The following is a 23325-nucleotide window of genomic DNA, read 5'->3' on the forward strand; positions in this document are numbered from 1 at the left end:
AATTTGAACTTTTACTGTGATGTAGAACACGGGCATTGCATGGAGTGACTTGATGAATGGGCTCCCCTTATTTCAGCCGATCCCAGAGGCATCCATCATAGTTCTTACATTCATTGCATCTCAAAGCATAAGCATAAATCATAACAAAGTACAAGGTTGCTGCTATTTACAAATATGGAAATGGCACCTTTTTTCTTTATTCTTCATCTGAGAGTCAAAACATTGCAGATGATTGGGGATAAGGGGGGTGGGGGGAGAGAGAGCGAGAGAGAGCGCAAGTAACCTACAGAAATAATAAATATGTAGCCATGACTTGTGTTCTATATTTACAAAATAATAAACAAAATAATTCTTACTGTGGATTTACGTCGGGGTTAATTTTTTTCAGTTCCATGATGTCTTCTATAGTTTTTTCAATAGCATCAGGGTGAACACTCACTGAAGTCTGCAACAGCTGGAAAACATGTTTCAATCATTTCCCTGGTCATGAATACCAGCGGCTTAAACAGGGTCTATTTAGGATCTATTTAGACAGGGGCTTCAGGTATTTGTTTAAAGCTTCTTTATGAAAATATTAAACTAAACTAAAAGCAAAAATTGATTTATTACTTGAATTCTAGTAAATTTGACATTTTCATGACAGGGGTAGTGTACTTTTTCCTTATTAAGGTAATAACATAAAACAGAAATAGTAAGGTTTTTTTTAAATCATTTTCATCTGTCTTAAACTACTTATTAAAATATTATATTTTCTTTTTCTCACTCAACATACCTGGTTTCCATTGTTACTGGGCATTATGTCTGTGACTGAATGAAGTACATGGGGGATATAGTCTTAAGGATACCAAAATTAAATAATATTCAAGAATCTTGAAAAAACAACAGATTTTCTCTGTTATGTGGATGCTTAACTATGTGCAATAAACACTGGAATAGTGGCTTTGATTTCCTTGGAAAATCTTGAGCATAAAGTTAAGTGATTTGGATATTAAGGAAACATCAGAGAATTCATGCTGCTCTTATTTTCAAGGAATTTTTATTTTGTGACTTGGGAAGAGGTATAAAAAAGATGAATTAGACAGTGAAGTAGTAAGTGCACCTCACATTTGCCTAAACACTCACATACAGTGGCCACTTTCATGTTAAAAGTACAGGCAATTCTTTCTTCTCAATTTTTATTAGTTTTTATAGGCAATGGTATATTTTGTTTCTTCAAATTTTTACTTTTTGATGATAGACCTTAGCTTCCAAGTGAAAAGTTGTTGAAAAATATAGAAACAGTTTTACTTACCTTACTTTTTGAACCCCTCAATGATGTTTCTATAAGAGAGATAATTTAAAAAATCTTTCAAAAATTATCCTTTACAAGTGGTTTAAAGTACTATACTGAGATATAACGCGGTATCCTCAGTCCCACCATGCCTGCATTTCGCTTGCTTCTCTGTCTCACGCTTACCGATCTTCATGGTTCTAGAAGCTCCGGGCTTGGTGCTGTAACAGATCCGCTGCAGCTCACATCTCCCGGTCAGCTTCCTCATGACAAATTTCAGGCAGCGCCACAAAAACGTGCAGTAAAAATACAGGCACACCTGGATCAGCATTCTGTCAAAGACAAAACACAGCAGCCTTCCCTAGAGCTCTGGAAGAGAGCAGAGAGCAGCCACCACCAGCAAGGAAAGAAGCCCCGAAGAAAACAGCCATTAGACTTCTGGCTTTACAAGCTGGTCTCATTTTTCTAATCCCACGTTATTTTATTTGAGGTAGCCTCAAACCCGCCTTTGGGAGGGAAGCCCAGGCCTGCGAGGACACACTTGCTATGACTGCAAAGCAACTCCAGGAAGTCCTATTCTAGTAAGTTGGATATTCCAACTCAGAGCAAGGCACTTAACATTTTAAAATAAATCAGTACCTTTAAAATAGTACCTAGAAGTTGTCTCTCCCTTAGACATTGGGAAAGAACTTGCCCTGGCAACTCTCCTCTCCTGCGGCTGGGGACAGCCTCTGGCTCGCCCTGGTTCATCCCCAGCCCATCCTTAGTGCCCCTGTGAGGCCACTATTTTATTTTATTCCTTCCTGTTTCCACTTTCTCCTTCCCTCTGCTCTCCTCTGGGGACTGCTGTCCTCCTTGAGGGCCTGGTTGTGTGGCTACCTGTCTTCTCTGCTGACCAATCCCAGCACTTCTTGCACTTGCCGGGAGGCTCCTCATCAGTTCCCTGAACAAGGGTGCTGACCTTTGGTTCTCCAACACCCTCTGATTTCAACCTTCCCCAAACTCTACTATGTGACAAGTCTGTTCTTGGCTACTGCTAAATAACTGCACACCCTATCTCACTCCAGTGGTACCTCACAGACTGTGAAGTATATCGTCACCAATCATGCACATTTTCATGCGAATTTGTGTTTTATGCTGACTTTTATTTCTAATATGTCAGTGCCTACTACTTCGTGGTACCATTCAAAGTCTCAAAATGACTCAAGCTATAGAAATGAAGAGGACTTATAGCCAAAAACTTATATTCAACCCATCTTCTCTTAATACTATGCATAGTCCTAGTAGGCAGAATTATTTATATTACTTCCTATTGGTGTCATTTCTAAACGATGTTTCTTCTTCTGCAATATTCACTATTCCCCCCCAGCTCTAACATAAAGTGATCCAGGGTCATTCGGGTGAGTTAGAGTAGTTAACCAATAGCCTCAATGATGTGATTCATTCCTGAATGTGAACCAACACCTTGATAGTTTTCCTTTGTTCAAATTGCTCTGGCTCCAGTATCTTGAGCAGCTTGTGTTAAAAATAAAAATTCCAAAGGCTAACTTGAACAAAAGCATAGGATCTATATTATACAAAAGCAAAGGGGGTGGAGGAAACTGTAGAAATAACCAAACTGCTACACTAAGAACACAATGGAATCCTTTGTAGGCAATAAAATTAGGTTCTAGAATATCTAATAACATGAGAAAATGCCCATAATATGCTTATCAAATAATAAGAAGAAAGGAATTGGTATGGGATGATCTACTTTTTATTTAAAAGTTAAACAAAAAATTTTTATGGTGATGTATAAACAAGAAGAAAAGAATGGCAAGATGCACAACAAAAATGTTAATGGTGGTATTTCTGGGTAATGAAATTATGAGTAATTTTTATTTTCTTTTTTGGTTAAGTATATTTTTTTTTTTCTATAATAAATATATGTAATTTAATTTTTATAAAAAAAAGTTACAACAATAATAAAAGTGTATAAAATGATCACCAGGGCCATTATTAAAGTGCATATAAAATTTCTACGGGAAGTCAGATTCTGCTAAAAGACAAAGAATGAATTTACTATGTTGTAAAGTCTGAAATCTAACTGTTTTAGTCAAATATGTTCCAAGATATATTAGGATTTAGGTTATCAGCTTCCAAAAAAAAAAAAAAAAAAGTAATCCTAAAAATAAATTTAGTGGAACATTTTAATTAATTGAGGGAGAAATTTTATAAACCTCAACTTGCTCTCTTGGAAGAAGTTTTCCATTATTGCAACTACTGCCCCCCAAAAAAGATGAAGCACCATCTCTGTGAGCTGGTCACCAGCCAAATGGCAGTGATGTTAATTGCTGTTTGGCATTATTCCTGTTATTAAGTCAAGGAGAAAAAGCTTTCCGTGAGATCTATCCTTATGGTGTCATGTGCAGTTTCCAGTGAAGTCCGCCTGGCTGTGGGCCAGCTCCTCAAATGAAGCCTCTTCTAAGTCCGTGTCAGGTTCCTGTGGCACGAAGGCTTCCTAGAGGAGAGAGCTCTGACTACTGCTTCAGGTGCATCCCTGTATTCACAATACTCAGGGTACCAGCCACCAGACCATGTTATAGCTCGTGTTAAACTACAGAAAGCTTTCCCCGGACAACTCCTCCATCAGATCTACACAAAGCCGTGGCCTGAGGCTGGGAAGCGTCATCCCAGGTGGCAGGTCGTATCCAGATGTGCAGTGACTTATACCTCATCGGTAATTCCTCCCACTGGCCTCCCTGTATAGGAGAAGAATATGCCTGGGGAACTGTTTTGCAGCAAGACAGCCTTACATAAAAGGAGAGAAAAGGCACTGTATTCTATTTGCTTTGATATACATATGTTTTCAACTCCTCTGAGGGTGCTGAAACTGTCAAAGTCAGGTAAACGCAGTGAAATCTGCAGTGAGGGGTCGGAGACGCTGCATCAGTTGTTAGGTCTCACGACTCTGTGAGGAGCACCACATCCCTCTCACGTAATCACATAAACAATATCACAAATCACGGAAGAGAGACGCCCATTTCAATTGTGAAGTGACATTTATTTACACACTGCTTCTCACTCTTTTGTAATTTCTGGGCCAGTAGTCCTGATAATGCTATTTACTATCAGTGATATATATATATTTTTCCTTGTTTTTCTAATGGGCCAGCATACTTACAAATATGTTATCAAAAGTCCAGTTTGCCATGCCAGGCACTGTATTTTCCTGCTATGCCAGAAACTATATTTTTTCAGGCCAGATCATCAGATCAAACAATGTTTTGACAGATATAATTTATTTTGCATTTAGATTGTAAACCTAAGGCATAGTCAGAGATGAAAACACCAGGGCTACCCCTCTCTTTGGAAGACTTATTTTGATAACAGGAACAGCCTGCGTCCTCATGAAAGGACCGGAGCAGCGAAACCTCCACGTGAGCGTCTCAGAATGGCTGTTCTTCACCATCAAGTGCAGCCAGGAGCTCACTTCTTAAATTTCTGGATGTATTTAAGATTGTAAAGTTTATGGAAAAACTGCTGAAGGTCCAGAGGAGAACAGTAAACATAATTAAATATTTTGTGAGAATGTTAAATTGGTTTGGCATGTCTACCTTCAAAAGGGAGATATTAAAGAAATGGATCTTTAAAAGCTCTTAAGCTAACTAGTGGTTAGTTAGGAAGGAAGGAAGGAAGGAAGGAAGGAAGGAAGGAAGGAAGGAAGGAAGGAAGGAAGGAAGGAAGGAAGGAAGGAAGGAAGGAAGGAGGGAGGGAGGGAGGGAGGGAGGGAGGGAGGGAGGGAGGGAGGGAGGGAGGGAGGGAGGGAGGGAGGGAGGGCCTGTTTCTCATCTGAGTTTCAGGCCTTTTGGATTCACAGAGCCTTTCTTCCTCTTAATTTCCCTCATCTCCTTATTCTGGCGCCTTGAGTGGAGGCATCTCGAGTGCACCCGAGGCAGATGCCATTCGCTTTCTTGAATCCCATCCTTCTGTTCCTACTCTTTGAATAAGAGTTAGAGCCACGCCCTCTCTACCATCTGAACCCTATGTTCAGGGATTTCTAGCGCTGCTTGTTTTTAACTCCTGTCCTGAATCATGGAACTAATAAGCTTAGGTTTAATTACGGGAATGTTTTGCTTTTTTTCTTCATAACGTTAGACCTAGTTTTCTTGCTTCTGATGAAAAGTCTCAACTCACTACTGAAAAGATGTGCTGCATTTTACAGGCTTTTTCAAGACTCAGGGGAACATACTGATCACCATCTCCTGTTTTTAATAACTACGAGCACAGACAGCATTTTTTATATTTGTTTCTGTTTTCTTAATCACAACTTTTTTGCTAGTGTTCCAAAAGGAGTTCCTGCAGGAGGAATTTATAGGCTAATAAGGGAAATGACAGTAAGTTGAATGACTGGCTTAAGCGCTGGGAGAATCTGACTTCATAGTAAGAGCTATTTACACATTTTCTATTTCAGTATTTCCTCTCACTGCCATTTATTAGTATGCTGCAGAGTGGAGTTTATGGCTGAGTTCACAGCAGTAAGCTTCTTTAAGGCAATTACGATCACTCTTATTATTGAACATTCGTTCTCTAGCTTGAACCAGAATGTAAATTGTTCAAAATGGATCACGTCTCTGCCACCGAATAAAAGCGAGCCCCTGTCTTGTGCCTTGTTGGAAGAAGCCATTCAGCAGGGGCGGCCTCCTGCCTGTGGGGGGAGGGGGTGTGGGTACCTGTAATGAAACACTACTCCATCATCTTAAATTTGTGACTCTGCCGTCTTCTCTTGGAATAATAAGAGAAAAGTGGTTTATTTGGAACAGTGTCAATGAATTTGCTAATGAAAGTTAATTCTTGCTTGAAGAAACCCTGTAATAAATAAGAAGTACACTATTGGTGAGGAGGGAAACGTACAAAATCATCACAGTTCTCTGTTCAAACCACAGTTTCCTAAACAAAACACTTTTCATCTAAACGGCCATCAACAACAGCAGCAAATTGCTCAACGTTTCCTGCATTTCGTGCACATTCTAAAATGACACTGAAAAAATTTCAGTTGCTTTTGATGAGAGCCTAATTTTGATTTGTGGTGAATTATATCAATATTTTACTTGAAAAAAATTTCAGTTGCTCTACTGAAGTTTCAAATCAGGGGCACCGGCCATCAATTGGAAACTAACTGGCCGATTGGCCTAGAAAATGGGACCCTCTCTATAATGAGCTTCCTACTAGAAAGAGAGGCTGCAGAGGACTTGACACAGGAACTGGAAATGGGAAATCACACGATGAAACCGTTTGTGGGCCTCTAGAAAAACAAGAGTATATTTTCTCCCTTGAGCAGCCTCAAGACAGTGCCCAGTGCCCAGACAATGTGGGACCCTGTGGTATTTTCCATTATTTATCTGAAGAGATCATACTGCCTTTGAAAAGTGGTGGGTGCAAATCCATTATGGATTGATACTATTCCAAATTCTATTGCTATAGCAAAGGGCACTGTTTTCACATTCCAGGCAAATTTTATCTGAGGAATTAGGGAACACTAGCTGACTGTGGGATAGCTAAACATCTAATTAATGGCTTATCTTTTTTCTTTCAAAGAAAAGGAAGCACAGGTTTATCTTAATTTATTAATGACAACACAATTCAATTAAAAATTTGATGCTTAAATACATACATTTTATAAGATTTACTTTTTAAAATCAGATATTTTTTGCTATTTGGATATTTTTATTGGCTTATTTATAAGGGAAGCAGCAAACACATTATTACACTGACATTTGAAAAGCATTTAAGCCCAGCTGGGCATGGCTCAGTGGTTGAGCATCGACCTATGATCCAGGAGATCGAGGTTCGATTCCTGGTCAGGGCACATGCCGGGGCTGCGGGCTCGATCCCCAGTCAGAAGCATGCAGGAGGCAACTGATCAATGACTCTCTCATCATTGATGTTTCAACTCTCTCTCTCCCTCTCCCTTCCTCTCTCTGAAATCAATAAAAATATATATATTTTAAAAGCACTTAAGTGTAATCTAAATGATAAACTTTCATTGTAAATAAAAATACTTTTATAAAAGAACCAAAATATTAAATAAATCTGTAAATAAAAGAAAGTCATCATCCATAATAAGCCCTAAAGTCGTCTATTGGGGATGAGGAGTGGGCCTTTTAGAATTATAGATACGCAACATAATATAAGTAAAAATATAGACACACATACACATATATACATACACCATCAGGACCCGGTTAGAGGATATTCTCAGTATTATGAATAAAAAATTAATTTCTGTTGAGTTGAAGACCCAGAGTAGTTGAAGGAGAGGGATTTTAAATGCATTGTGGAAAAAATAAAAGTGGTAATTGAAAGGTACCTCACTTATTCCTTCATTAGAGTGAACAAATGGAAGATGAGAAGATGGGCTGTGTAGCGCAGGAGGAAAAAGAGTGGAAGACGACAAGGGAAAAAGCAAAACTGAGTCAGGAACTTAATTTCTGCAACCACCGGCTGTCCCTGCCCACGAGGAACTTGCACTCTAGTAAGAGAATGACAATAAAAACAAAATAAGCAGATAGAGTGATGATTCTACAAAAGAAATAGCTTCACATGTGAACGGCAGAGGGAAAGGTCCTCCCTCGGAGATGGGACAGTAGAGCCAACTCTTGCTTATCCTGCCAAGGAGGCAGGAGCAACAGGAAAACCAGTGTGTCTTCCTCATTTCAGAGCAAAAGTGAAAACTCGGAAAGGCAAATGAATGAAATTCAAGCTGCCATTTACTGAGTGTCCAGGGCCTTCGTTCATCTCATGCTCCACAGGAGGAGCTGAATGAACGGTGAGGTGGCCAAGGGCTGCCCCTGAAAAGCTGACGGAAAGCCAAGGGGAGAAGAGCTGGGAGCCGATGATCGTGCCCTAAATGAATCTCTGGTGGCAGCTTGATGGCAATGGGCAGGGGCAGGTGAGGTCGCCTACAGCATTTTGCCTAGAACACTATTCAGGTTAACAGACTTCAACAAGAGAGTGGAAAGTTTTAGTTTAAATGCAGGGAACAAAGTAAGTTAAAATATATGTATGTGTAGATATGTGTGTATTTGTGTGTATACACAGTGTACACACACGTATATTTATGTATACTTATACATATATGTATATTTATTATGTATGTTCACACATAGATGTACCCTAAAAAAGAAAAACCTATGGCTAAACACACCAGTCTACAGTGAGAGTGGTATTTGTATGTTCAGGTCATTAAACCCCTTTTCAGGATTTGGCTTCTACATCTGACAAGCTCAGTTAATGCTCCAAGTGATACTATTCAAATTCTGGGACAACTACATGCCCCTGCATCTGAAGCTATGGAAATCGGTGGGTGCTGAATGGAAATACTGCCTACCTGAAAGGGACGTGTCTGGATGTCTGACTCAAGCCTGGTGTCCATCTGCCACTGTGAGCTGTATGACTTTGGAGAAGCTCCTCTGCCCTCTGGGCCTCTGCCTTCCCAGCTCTAAGGCAAAGGGAATGGACTAGAATTCTAGCCCTAAGGGAAGGCTAAGTATGTGTCGCAAAGGAAAATATTTTTCGTCTGACTTTCCCTTCTCTTTGAGATCTACTTTAGGTTTGGGTGGAAATGTCACCATGCTTCTGGGCTCTTTTATGTGTCCTTGCAAAGGTGTCCAAGAACTGCCCCTAACTCTACCGTGGCAGCTTATCTTCTGCTCACCCTACACAGGGTCTACAGCCAACACCCGGACCACCTGCTGCTTGTGGCAGCTGGTCACACTTTCTCACGCTTTGTTCACAGCATCTTCTCCCCCCAACACCCTCCATCTTTATTTAAAAATATGAATATCCTGGTCCTTCTTTCCCCTCAGTATCACCTCAGTGAAGCCTTCCCTGAGTATTCCTGTCACAAAACGCCTGCGGCATGTCACTGACCACATTCCCTTTTGTATTTTAGTTTTGCAGGCGTGTGCCTCATCTCACCAGGGGGTATGTTACTTTGGAGCGGAGACCACCTCATATTCACTTTTGTATCACCCACAGCGGCTCACAGGGGACACACCGAAGGGGTAACACAATAATGAGATGATGGGAAATAGCTCTGAAGTCGGACAGGCCTGCCTTCAAATATCGGTGTGCCCTTGGGGGAGTAACTTAACTTTGCTAAGCCTTCGTGCCCTGCACTGTAAAATGGGATATTAATTCTACTTAATCACATTTGTTATTAATAGGAAATAATAATTTAAAATGTGGCATAGTACTACCATTGTTAGAGGGGAAATGGTCACTAAGTGAGTCAGTGGGCCAACTTAGTAATCAGGTGTGAATGACTTATAAAACCCAATTTACAGCCTGGCTGGTGTGGCTCAGTTGGTTGAGCACCATCCCAGGCACCAAAGGGTTATTGGTTCGATTCCCCGTCGGGTCACCTGTGGGGGTTGCAGGCTCAATTCCTGCTGGGGGATGTACAGGAGGCGGCTGATAGGATTGATGTTTTGCTCTCACATCGATGTTTCTCTCTCTCCCTCTCCCTTCCCCTTTCTCTAAAAAAATCAATAAAGATATTTTTAAAAACCCCAATTTACAGATATTTTTGCTCACTGGAAGCCTTTATTTACCTAATTATAGTAGAGAAATGCCTTTTTCCTCTCAATTGCTTCACAGCTAGAACTTGGGTACAAGTCTGCTGTGTTGCTCAAAGTGTCCCCGTGGAGGTTTGAGTTTGGCAGATGCTTTCCTTTCCTCTCTTCTGTCTCAGGAAGAAGGACATGCAGTGGAATCTATGGCCCAGACATGGAGATCCTGAGGCCAGGAGAGTGGGAAGCAATTATTTACATGGGGTGACTAAAAGATTCCCTGTATTATAAATTTTCAAAATTAATAATGTCTGATGACTTTAAAAATATCATCTCAACAGGGAAATCCTAGCAAGGGAGAAGATCTTCAGTCCAAGTCCTAGGCCTTCTCTATTATATACATCAATGGAATTAAAATTAATAAAATTTATTATGCAACCTAAACCCTAAACCTCAGCTCTATTTGGGGCTCAAAAACTGCCCTCTCTCTGATAACAGATAGACACACTTTCTTCTCCATTTACACCCTGGTTTTCTTTTAATGCTAACCCTGGCTAAAGTCATATTGGGTGACTACTTACCTAATAGCCCATATCTACTCTCAATTTACAATACACCCTTCAGCCGGGTGTATTAATCTATAGCATGTATTTCTAACATCTTATGTAATTTTTTAAAAACAAACATCAAATACTTTCTCACTCCTTTATACTCTGAGTAGTAACACCATTAATAATATAGTTGATGGTAACAGTGAGCTGGAGAGAGCAGAGTGTGGTTCCCACATGTCTTAAATGTGGATTAAAATCCATTCTTTCCCACAGTCTGGTTAACCTCACTTCTGTGGCTGTACATGGAGCAATTCATTCTACAGCAACGCAGGAGTTGACAAATCAATCACTCTCTGGGCTTTTAGATAATGCTGACTTTTTCTCAGTGAAAGTCAACTCCATTCTACATAATATATTCGCTGAGCTCAGGAATTAGCACCTGATTTATTCAAGCTGTTTACATTACCTTCTCTTTGGTTCAAATAAAAAGACTGGCGGATATTCTAACATCTGTGGGAGCAGACTACGGGGAATAAGAGGCAATCTGAATGATCTGGTAGTTTGTAATGCAGGATTATTACTCCTGGCCCTCTTAGCCTTCTGAATTCCATAAACATTAACATGTAATGAATACACACATTATAACTTAACAAGAAGCATTAAAAACAAAAACTAAAACCAAAAGCAATAACCTACTAAGGAGGGGCAATGATTGTGTTTCCTTTTATTATTAAAACCAATGGTCAATGAAAATCCTCAAGTTTCTTTCTTGATGTGTAAGCCTCAGTTTCACACAAATAAGCAATGTGCAATAATATTTAGAAAATATGCATGTCAACTTAAAAGAGAAAAATTTGCATCAGAACACATAACTGACAGGGATGTGCTGGTTCCATGATCCTCGGTGCTAGTCTGTGCGACATTACAGTGGTAGTTTCCCTGTATCAGTTTAAATCATCAAATACAACTTAGTTTTAAAATGTTATAACCTGCACCAAGCACAGTGTTATACCTATTCGACTGAACAAAAAACTAACAGGAACAAATGCTCCTATTTCTCCTAAAATGGCTGGTTTTGAGGCTGCTCAAGTTTTTCTAAAACCAGTAAGACACTGAAGAAAAAATCTAGCAGCACCCATCTTGCCACAAACCTGACCACTACAGTCTCCCCTTTCACAAAAGGAGCTGCTGATGTCTAAGCTTCGTCCCACACTGAAGCTTCCTATTAACATGGTTCTACAACTAAAAGACACCACGTTGATACGCAGGAGGGATTCATAAATGACAATTGTTCATAATGTGTAAACAGATGGGTTTATTACCATAGCAACCAACAACATATCAGGTCAAAAACTTTGCTGGCAAATCTCCTAGTGATTTTTCAAATACTATCCTTTTATTCCACTGAGATAAACAGGTTGAGGAGTATGCCTATAAACTCTTATGCCTGTAAACAGTTTAATAGTGACCTCAGGGAGGTTTTCGCAATTGTAAGAGCCAGTAAACATCAGTAGCTGCACTAGAAGACAGTGAGTTCCACATAGGTTGATCTAGGTGTTCCAGAAACAATGGTGTGAACAAAATCAGTGGGGAAAAGAAAAATCTTAAGTGGCAGCCACTGAAAGAATAAACAATTTCCTAAAAGAAGCAAGTCCACTAATTATTTGCTCAGAGAAAACAAGCCAGAGCAAGGGACAGAATGTGTAATAGATGTAGGCCACCATCTGGAGGGAAAGAAATTCAATATTCTGGAAAGTGTGTTTTATTTTCTAATTTTCAGGGCCAGACTAACTTTATTTTTGTCATATTTTAATATGATATAAAATTTCTTCAAGAATTTAATGAATATATTGTGAATGGCAGTTAATGCTCTTGAAAATAATTATAATTATAGGTCAAGCCAAATGGCTTTCAAGATAAACAAGATCATGCCAAAACATACCAACATACAAGGTACTCTATACAGTGGAGTCTTCAGGGAATCAACAATGAATGCAGATTTCAAGGATATCACCGAGGCAGGAAGAGCAGAAGCTTAGAATATATATTTTTACCAAAAAGGAACATTTGAAAATACCTTTATGAATTGGCCAGCCAACCAAAATCTAAATGAAGGAATATTTAAAATTACTTATTTCAGGAAAATGATTCTGCGCAAATTATACGGATTCTTTGGCTATTAACCTCAGGCCTCAACTAAGGCCAGCAGCACGCCACTCTTTAGAGACACAAACATCAAGGTTGTCCAGAGTACTCCCTGCCCAAGCTCTGGAGCCCATGCTCTCTAGTAATCGCTTGTAATCGATCACTTGTAAATGTTCTTTTTCAGCATCAATGGCACATAGGGTTGGCAGAGGAACCTCATGACAGCATATTTTTTAGCCAAAGTTCAGTGTGAGACCTGGTTACCTGATCACAAATGGTGAACAGAAATATTATCCTAATGGGCAAGGAAGCGTCTCCATTTCAGGGGGCTCATCTGGGAAACGAGAAACCCTTACCTCAGGAAGTGCTTCATGGTGCCTGTTTTGATTATCCAGATGTTATCCAAACTGTCCTCAAGTAACTGCTTTCGAGTTTGCCTTTGTCAAAATAAGTGCAAGCTGTGGGAAGAAAGTAGACATATTTACTATTAAGGGGGCTGGAAATCCCAGCCCCCAAAGTCCTGCTACCCCAGTAAGCAGACAATGCTATGTGGCACCCAGGACATCGACCAAACTGCCCGCCAAGCAACTCGATTCTAGGGATGGAGATGACAGCTAAAGCCTTTCCTTTACAACCAACAATTAGCCTTTCATTTTAAGTCACCTGCTGGAGAAATTATTAGATTCATGAGCAGTCTTCAATAGTAAGCTTTTTCTCTATTTGAGGCCTTCCTACCTTTGGAAGGACAGTATATATTGAGGAGGAAGGAGAAGAACCATGAAGTTATCCTGATTTCCAGCTCTCCGATGGTCTTAAATCTGGCAGCCCCAGCCTTTCGGAAGTACAACTCAAAAATAACTAGAAGCAGCTGGTAATGTCTTTAAGCTGAAAAAGAGCTTTTAAAGAGCCAACTACTCCAAACAAACGAATATGCCCCGCATCACCTCCCCCCACTTTTTTTGCACTGTGAATAGGACAGTGAGGCTTTATATTTGTCTAGTACTTTTCAGCTTGCGATTTGCTTTCCCAAAGTCTGTAATACCAGGTTATTGGTCTCCTTCCTTCTGATAAGAATGACACCAGAAGCTGCCTACAAAGCTGGGACGAAATGGCCTCGAGAAGACAGAGGCTGGAAACAATAGCAGAGAGACGTTACCACGGGAGAGTTGTGATAAATGGGGCACCAGCTGCAGTGGCAGCGAGAGGGGCTGAGTGTGTGGACAAATGCTGAGGGAGGAGGCACGGCTACCAACTGGAACAGCCCAGAAATGTGGGCAACTCAACCCAAAAGCCAGTCTTTTCTTCAGCACATACTTGTTTCTGTAAGTACCCCATGCATACTTGGAAAAAGAAAATGTACACATCAATTTAAGATTGTGGTTGCTTCTCGGGGGGCAGGGAGAGGTTTAAGATTAGGGAAGGGAACACTGAACTTCAACGTGATAAACATTTTATTTCTTAAAATACACCTTAAGCAAAATAAAGGTGAAAAACAACTATGGTTTTTCATTTTCAGTGGTGTCTTTTAAAAATGAATCCAAATTTTAACTAGAAAGTGTTAATGTCCACCCACATCATAGTTTCTAAAATATCCTCAAATATAAGGAACCAGGGCTCCTTAGAAAAATGTATGGAAAGGGGGGAAACGAGTAACTTCACAGTAGAGAAACCTCACAAATACTATCTCAATTAGGTGATCAAGGTTAACATCACAGTGATAAGTCACTGTGATAGAGTATGTTCTCGACACGCTGTGATGAAAATGGCACTTTACCTCCGAGGTCTTCCTCCTCCAAACCCATTACCCTAGTCGTGGGTAATCATGATAAAAACATCAGACAAACTCCTATTGAGGATAATTCCACAAAACACCTAACCAGTGCTCCTCAGAAGTCTCAAGATTATCAAAGACAAGAAAAGTCTCAGAAACGATCCCAGCCAAGAGGTGGCTAAGGAGACATGACAACTAAATGTAACGTGGGATCCTGGGTGGGATCCTCGAATAGGAAAAGAATATTAGTTCAAAACTAAGGAAATCTGAATAAGCATGGGCTTTACTTAGTTAGGTATCAATATTGGTCCATTAGCTGTGATAAATGTATCATATTAACATAAGAAACTGGATGCCAATGAAGAAACACTCTGTACTATCTTAGTAACTTTTCTGTAAATCTAAGACTACTCTAAAATAAAAAACTATTCCAATATGTTGGTGCCTACTGTGCTCTAGACACAAAGGTAGGCATTAGGGTCACAGGATGAATATAAGAGAGGTCTTGAGGGGGAAAATAGAAATGATACAGAGAAAGAAATAGGTACTCAAACACAGTTTTACAAGTGGAAACAGGTGCTGTGATGGTGAATATGAGAGATGTGTTCTTAGCTGTAGGGGTCAGGGGTTCCCTAGTACATGCAAAGTCCCAGAAGTAAGACAATACACAATGTATAGAGGAAAAAATGTTCAACATGACCTAGTGACCTGGTGCTTGGTGAGAGGGTCAGGTAAAAACAGGGATGGCGAGATATGGGAAAGCAAGAAATGGTCAGATCATCAAAGGCTTTGTAAGTATATATATGCACACATATATATGCATATATATGTGCAAGCAATATTTAAAAAGTTTGAACAACGAAGAACTATTTAAGGTTTTCAAACTGAGTTGATCCAATTTCTAGTTTTAAAAATGCACTCTGTAGCATAAAGAATAAATTGGATTGTGGTAAATGACTGGAAGGGACACCATTTAGAAGGTTGTTACAATAGTCCAAGCAAAGATAATAATGGTAGGATAAGGCAATTGACAGAGATAGAACTGTGATGGATTTGAGAGATATTTAGAAAGTAAAATCAACAGGACTTCTGTTAATTGATTGATTGGGAAATGGGTTGGTGAAGGACAGGAGGAGTCTAACACTACGCCCATGTTTATGGCTGCCATAGATGGGGAGACGGTAGTATCTTTCACTAAGACCCTGAATTCTACAGGATTTGGGGATCTGGGTGTATTTGGGGGTCTTTGGGGGCATTGTGAGCTTTCAGAGTCAAGTGGTAGCATGGCTATACATGGATTTGAAGGTCAGGAGAGAAATTCCCTTTGGAGGTAAAGATTTGGGCTTCATAGGCATATAGATGGTAATTAACACCATAGCCCAGAAGGAAATACTGAAGAAGTATCATATACAATACTTGTTAGTAACACTAGTTCTCTGTCACTAGGATAATATTAAATTAAAATTGTCATACTACTAAGGCAATAAAGAATGGAATGCACTTCAGAAATATTTTACCAATATTAAAAACTTTAAATGGTTTAATTTCAGTTAAATAGAAAACTGGTTTACCTTTAAAAAAAAAATCTCATTTCATAATGATGTAGGATAAATAAAGTAATATAATACTTCAGCTTCCTGCCCTCTACATAGAAGTTCCTATCTATCCATTAAAAAAAACCCCACCTTTTGAATGCTTATGTGCCCAGCATTATGCTTGGTAATGCAACAGAGTTTAATACTACACAGGAGCCTTACAATTTAAGGGAAAACTGGTCAAATATGGCAGGAAGCGAGCATGATGGTTAGAGAGCACAAGCTTTGGAGGCAGAGACTTCATATCTGGGATCTACCACTAGCCAAGCCAAGTGACTTTAGACAAGCTGCTTAACCTCTCTAGGGTTCTGTTTTCTCCCTGTTAAATGGGGAGCACTGTTATTATAACCACCTTGTAGGGTTGTTCGAAGAATTACAGGTATGTACTATGCATGGTCCTCTTTACTAGTATTACTATTTTGTCGTTCTTAATATATACTCCTCTAAAGTAAAAGACTATTTGGTTAAGTGAAAATCACTTAGGAGACTGTTAAAATAAGTTGTGACTTAAACTGGGACAAGGATAGTGGTGATGGAAAGAAGTGAACAGAGGTGGAAAGTATTTGGAAAGTAGAATCACTTGGACTTACTGATTGGGTGGAAAAAGCGAAGGGAAAGAAAACAACAATTAGTTCCAAGTATCTGTCCCCCAAACAGAAAACAAAGACAACAATTAGTTCTAATTATCTGTCCCCCAAAGAGGACACACTAAAAATGGCTTTGGGTGGTAGAGGAAAGCCTGTGCAAATACAATTTAGCTCATTGCTCATTGGGTATTAAATAACTTCTCTAAACGTTTTCTACAGGAAAATAAAAAGAGTGACTGCTCACTTTATTTTTAAAATCTAGCTTTATTTTAAAAGAGGCACACTAGTTAATATCCTACTTATTGATAACTAGATAATCGGTGTAAAAGACAGAAACGTGTGACAAATCATGGTTGGTATGCAATGTATGGCCCCCTGAGCCACTCATTGTTGATAAGACATGTCCTTTGAGTAGTTTTTCCACGAGTGGTGCTGAGGTCATCTCTTTGTCAGGGCCCCTTTGTAGCCAAAGCAGCACTTCTCCAGTGGCTGGGCAGGGCCTAAGGTCGGGAAAATCAGTTCGCTTCTTGTCTGCACAAGGCTCTAACAAAACGGTTGCCCTGATAGGCCGCTCGAATATGTCACCCACAGCCTGTTGATATTAACTGGATCAAATGCAAATAACTTGCCTTGTTTATGTGTCTCACTAACTGAAAAATGTAGATGCTAACTTTGGGTTTCATTCAGATTTATTGAGGTATTATTTCCATAAAGTTTAGCTTTTTGGGGGGGATCAGACATTAACTTCGATGCCCCCTGTTTTCACGGCATGAAAACTGCTCTGTGTGCTGCCCCTTCCCCATAACTGCCTCTCTGGAGGGTCTGCAACCATGGGGACATCAGAGTTACCTGCTCTATTGTAAATCTCTCCCACTGTTCTAAAATGACCTGTTTCATGTTTCTTTCCCTCTGACTGCTTGCTCCTCAGGGCACCAGGGAAGCCCCGGGGCCTGATCCAATGCCTGGCCCGTTGAGTGCTCAATTCGGATTTGCTGAAATGAACTCTGCACACTTTTAGAGAAATGCACTTCTTTAAAGCCCTAATAAAACCAACTAAAAATCGCCCCACTGGAAGAAAAACACACATGCAGATCTCCTTTTTAACCAAAATAAAGAATATGATCATAAACGTGGGTTTCCTGACACTGTCAGCCTATTTTCACTAATTTCCCTCCGTGTGCAGGGGACACTGCCCTGACCTATTCCCAAGGGGAGGGTCAACGTTTGCGCTTAATGGATCAAAACCTCCAGACATCAAGGACACTTCAGTGCTGCGTGTGGGGCTGTGTGCCCCTTGTACTTTTTTTCCCCAGCTGGGAGGAATGGGGCAGCAGAGGGTGGTGTGCTTCTTCTGAAAATACCCTCTGCCTGGCACCGAGGAAGTTGACCTGCCTCCTTTGAGCAAGAGGCCCCCGCAGCTCTTTTGTCAAGTATCACAGGGTGACCCTATGTCTTAGAAGCTGACCTATCTATTGAGCATCCCCGGGAATGAATTAGAGACTCAACTAGAGGGGACGGAGCTCCTTTCTTTAAAATCTTAATCTCTACAAGAGGTGAGAAAACCTATTTTCTATTCAGCCCTTCAAATTCTAACTGGCTACATCCCCTGTAATAAGCAAAATGCTTGTGGACTCATAATGTTAATACATTAATAAAAGGCAACCCATGAAGTAAATTCTATTCCACTCTTAACATTTGCCTAATTTGTGATTATCTCAGTTATTTTTTTAGAAAAATGTTTTATAGAGCATATTTAAACATAAAATTTAATTTAAAAAATTTAATTTCAGCTTAAGGTCTTATGGATAATAGCTAATATTTACAAAGCACTTACTATGTGCCAGGTGATATTCTATGGCCTTTATTTATAACTCACTTAACAGTCACCCTATGAAGTGAATCAAAATTATCTCGGTTTTATAGCTGAGAAGATTGAGCAGGTTTCCAAGCTCACACAGCTAGTGCCTGGCAAAGCTGGGATTCAAACCCTCGAAGCCTGACTTCTCAGGCAGTCTTATTATTTACTGTCCTGTGCGGCCTCTGGAAACCACAGAGGTAAAATTCTTAACTGACTTAAGAATGACGAGAATAAGTAGTGTATTCAGTTCAAAGTAAAATGCAGAGCTGGAAATAATCGAGGCCTGGATGTACACCTGCCCCTCCAAACTCAGGAGTATTCTTCTGGGAGCTAGCTGGAGGACTCTTGTCCAACAAGGTGACTATGTCACTGAAATTGAACCTCTTTCCTTTCCTGAAGCAAATGTACTAGAGAAGTGAAATTTTCTAAGCAAGAAAACTTGATGGGAAGAAGTCACATAACAGAGCCTAAAAGTGTGGGTTTTAAATATTCTTATTGAGGCCACATTTCCAAGGAGATAAGAATCCTTGGCAGTATAATTCTGAAATAACTAATAGTAAAACTATTACTCCACCCCCAACCCCATGGAAATCTAGTGTTCCCTTGGGTTTGGAGAAACTAATGACAACTCAAGCTCCTGGTCCACTCTGTGATTCGTGTGGTGATTTCACTCTCTCCGAATGACTCTGAGTCGTTGGTCAGTGGGACAGGGTCTTCAGCACTTGCCCTTGTCTCTCTTCCAAGGGCAGAGAAACCTGTTTTACCTCTGTTTTAGTCTTCATAATACATTATACCTTTCCCTTTGTAGATAAAAATATCTGCTTACTCTTTTTTTTAACCAAACATAAAATATATCTAAATAGTTGGTAAAATATTCCAAATCTACGTGGAAGACATATACTAACCTGAAAGAGTTTTCCAGAATTCATTGAAAAGCAAAATAAGTTCCACTTTCCCTTAGATTCCCCTAATTGCTTCCTTTTTTAAAAAGACATCATTTATTTTAGCATCAGAATTAGTCACATTTTAACAAACACCAAGTATAGAAATGAAAATGGAATGTCGTTAATAACCTCAAAATGAACTGTTCTGATTCTCAGTCAACACCAGGAAATCCTCCTTGTGGCTTTTTCGACTCTAAGATGCAAATAACACTCGTCTTGGGAAAAGAGGTACAGATATAATAAATTCTCTCTTCCACTTGCCCGACATCCTTTGTATTTTGGACCAATACTATTCGTGGTGCATTTGCCTGAACAAATGACCCTCATATGTCAGTCACACGGGAAGAAAGATGGATAACACAGCCTGCTAGTTATGAGCAGAGACCCGAATTGCTTCTTGTTGTTCTTGTCTTCTTTTCATTATACCACACCACAAGGAGAGAAAACATCGACCAAATGGGTCAACCTCAAAATACAACTAGTGTAATGAATGATAAGCAGAAGATAAAAACACTTTCCACTCTCCTTCCCCTGAATCTAGATGAAGAAGTTAAAGTTTGGCCCTGGCTGGTGTTGCTTAATGGTTAGAGCATCCGCCCGAGCACCGATGGGTAGGGGGTTCGATTCCCAATCAAGGGCAGGTACCTGGGTTGCAGATTCAATCCCTGCATGTTCCGGAGGCAACCAATAGATGTGTCCCTCTCACATCGATGTTTCTCTCTCTCTTTCTCTTTCTTTCTCTCTCTCTCTCTCCTTCCCTTCCTTCCATTCTCTCTAAAACATCAATGGAAAAAATATCCTTGGGTGAGAAGACAAAAAAATTTTTTTTTTTTTTTTTTTTTTACAGTGTAAGATTTTTATATTTAGAATTAGCCAGCTGGACTCAGTTTAGATGATCCCAATTCTATTAGCAACATCCAAAGCATCATCGTCAGGAGCCAGTCGAACATATGCCTTCTTCTCTCCATCAGGCCTGCTCAGGGTGTTGACCTTGGCCACGTCAATGTCGTAGAGCTTCTTCACAGCCTGTTTGATCTGGTGCTTGCTGGCCTTGACATCCACAACGAACACAAGCGTATTGTTGTCTTCTATCTTCTTCATGGCTGACTCAGTAGTCAGGGGGAATTTGATGATGGCATAGTGGTCAAGCTTGTTTCTCCTGGGTGCGCTCTTCCGAGGATATTTAGGCTGCCTTCGGAGCCTCAGTGTCTTCGGCGTCGGAAGGTGGGTGACGTGCGGATCTCCTTTTTTTTATGGCTGTGGACGCCTTTCAGCATTGCTTTCTTTGCCTTCAAAGCCTCTGCTTTGGCTTCGGCTTTGGGAGGGGCAGGGGCTTCTTTCTTTGCTTTCGGCGCCATCTTCGTAAAAAAGGCAACAAAAAATTTTAAAAAGTAATACTTTGGGCAACATTTTTTAGCAGTAGTGAAGGAAAAAAAGTTTCATTTAGCAGTTCCAGAAGGGGCACACACACAACTTTACTAGGCAGATGATAAATTCAAGATCAGCAATATCAAAATTACTTGCCAATGATTTAATTTCCTCAGTTTGGGCTCTTCTCACTTCAGCTGAAAGAAATCAATGATATGTGGAACCATAAAAATCAGTTTGATCCAAAGCTTCTTTGGGTATCAGAAGAAAGCTGAATTTGGTTAGAATCCATGAATCCTGTGTCTTTATTACACTATGTCACTTTAAATATTTTCTAAAGGCCATTGAGAAAATTTCCTGATGACAATAATAAGCTCCAAGTAAATTATCTTAACCTATGTGGAAATTTCAGTTTTCCTTTTGAATGGCCTCATGGTATGCTCTTGTGCCCTGCTAGCGCCTAATGAAATTGTAATGGTGACATCCCTCAGTCAGTCAGGTAGAGATTTGGGACTATTGAAGAAAGAGATACATGTTTCTCTTTTACCACCCTTTTTTCAGCCATGGCTATATCCAGGTGAAGGAGGTAAAATGAAGGAGAAAGGCAACTATGCTGATAAAGGCCAAGACTTACAGATAACTGAAGCCAAGGTGACTTAAGATGTGATTAACTCAGCTTCCAGCTCCCGTTAATTCTCTATTATGCACTCTCTGCACATATGCATGCCTGTGGATGGCTTTCAAGAAATTAGAGAAAGTTCTCTAAAGCAAGCTTGATCTCTCATCAGGAGGCAAGTCTCTGTGGGAACACAGGCAAGGGCACAGGCCGCTTGTGGACAAGGAGCGGCTAGTAAACCACCTGCCATGTGAGTTGCTGGGCTCTGGCCGAGCTGGCCCACAAAATAACACACGGAGGTCAGTCTTCTCAAATCAGGTGGGCCAAATATCAGATTCAAAACAGGCATATAAGTAAGTCTGAACTAGCAAATTCAGACAATGGTTAACTGTGCATATACTTCATATTTTGTCAAGTCCTGAGGACCAGAGCGTCATTGCAAGGGAAACCGAAACAGATGAGGGATTGGTTTTCAAAGGACATAATGCAATCAGAATTACCACATGAAATAAGAATAGGAAGGAATGGGAGGGGAGGAAAGAGAAGGGAAAGGACAATTTCTAAGGCTTCTGATGAGCATTTGAAACGTGTAAAATGTAACTTTGACTTTATACAGCAGTGGTTTTCAACCGGTGAGCTGCAAGAATTTTTACAACAAGCAATACCTGACTTATTTAGTCGGTGCACTGACCTCTTTTCCTTTAGGCTGTCAAATATAAAAATGACAACAGCTAAAACAACAATAGCCATCAGGTGTGAGTGAATCAAAATTATACCTACTTTTGTTGTTGTTAGATTGGCAAAAAGTTAATATATATTTTGGTGTGCTGCAGAATTTTTAGAAATAGTTTATGTGTGCCAAGAGATGAAAACGATTGAAAATTGCTGTCCCAGAGGTACGCACATGGGGGGAGAGAACAAGCAATATGTAAATTTACCATTCCCGAGGAATGAAAAATCTTTCCAATTGTGCATTTACATCTCACACATGCCATCCAGCACGTCACAGTAAGGCACAATGCTCATGTATAACAATCTCCCTGAGGCCACATCCCAGAACTTTCCTTTCTTCCTTCTCTGATGATTAGTTTGAACAATGCTCTGTTGACAGTCACTAAAATGACAACTAAGAAGGTTCCCCCCCCCCCTTCTTCAGGAATGAAATACTCATCCAGGGCTTATTTTTGTGATTTATAGCAATTGAGGTCCATGCCAGCCACAGAATTCAGGGCTGCCTGCACATCTATTTATGATCTGCTTTAAAGGTACTGTGATTTTCTGCCCCTCACTGTCTTGGCCTGTGTGTGCACTGTACTCATGGAGAAAGAAAAGGTGGGGAGAGTAGGATTGATGAAATTTGTCTTTATAAAAGAATAAAGAAATTTCAAAATCTAAATATTAACCCATTTTCCACAAAAACACTCAACCTAGATTTTGTACATTCTCAATTACAAATTTTAGTTTAAAAAGAATGGTAAACTTATATTTGCATAAACATTAAATGCATATGGTTTCACCAATCTAAATGGGTGCTTTCTGCAAAACTTTCCCTTTCATAGAATCAGAACATAGTGAGGGCATCTATCTAAAAACATTTGCCAGGAAAGTCCAAGCAAATTGGCACATTTCCAGGGGCCTGGAGGCAAACAGGGGACCCTGCTCCTATGGTAACTGCTGACCCCAACCTTATAGATGAGAGCATAGCATTCTCTTATGAGGAGACCATTTAGGTTGGGCTCTGCAGCAACTCATACTGTAAAACAGATAAAAAAATAGTTTTAAACTGAGTGAAATTATCTTATTCTTTCCAATGGTATTTCATCAGTGCCAGCAATGGTAAAATGCAACATTATGTCAGGTGCCCTTAAGGAAGAATAAAATGCTGCTAATTAAACTATGATGCATCCTGTTTCAGTACAATGTTAGGCATCACTTTTTTTTTTTTTTTTTTTTTAAATATATCTTTATCGATTTCATAGAGAGGAAAGGAGCGGGAGAGACAGAGAAACATCAATGATGAGAGAGGCATTGATCGGCTGCCTCCTGCACACCCCCCACTGGGGATCGA

The 23325-nt window shown here is 40.0% G+C and overlaps 1 protein-coding gene and 1 pseudogene across 2 annotated transcripts in view; both read right to left on the bottom strand.

Moving 5' to 3' along the window:
- The window catches only part of ELMOD1 (ELMO domain containing 1), a 58023-nt gene that overhangs the window by 26822 nt on the left and 7876 nt on the right, over window positions 1-23325 (bottom strand). The window contains exons 2-6 of one of the 2 annotated variants that reach the window (XM_087821563.1): window positions 12875-12976; window positions 7620-7781; window positions 1457-1602; window positions 1292-1320; window positions 357-454 (exon numbers count right to left, since the gene is read on the bottom strand). In XM_087821563.1, coding sequence (XP_087677689.1) covers window positions 357-454; window positions 1292-1320; window positions 1457-1601 — 272 coding nt within the window. In that variant the 5' untranslated portion in view covers window position 1602; window positions 7620-7781; window positions 12875-12976. The remainder of the gene's footprint in view (window positions 1-356; window positions 455-1291; window positions 1321-1456; window positions 1603-7619; window positions 7782-12874; window positions 12977-23325) is intronic. The other variant, XM_087821562.1, reaches the window with a different exon arrangement.
- LOC107532914 (large ribosomal subunit protein uL23 pseudogene) lies at window positions 20095-20655 on the bottom strand (annotated as a pseudogene).

This window comes from Miniopterus natalensis, chromosome 11 (genome assembly GCF_054644295.1).
Source record: "Miniopterus natalensis isolate mMinNat1 chromosome 11, mMinNat1.hap1, whole genome shotgun sequence".
Taxonomy (NCBI): domain Eukaryota; kingdom Metazoa; phylum Chordata; class Mammalia; order Chiroptera; family Miniopteridae; genus Miniopterus; species Miniopterus natalensis.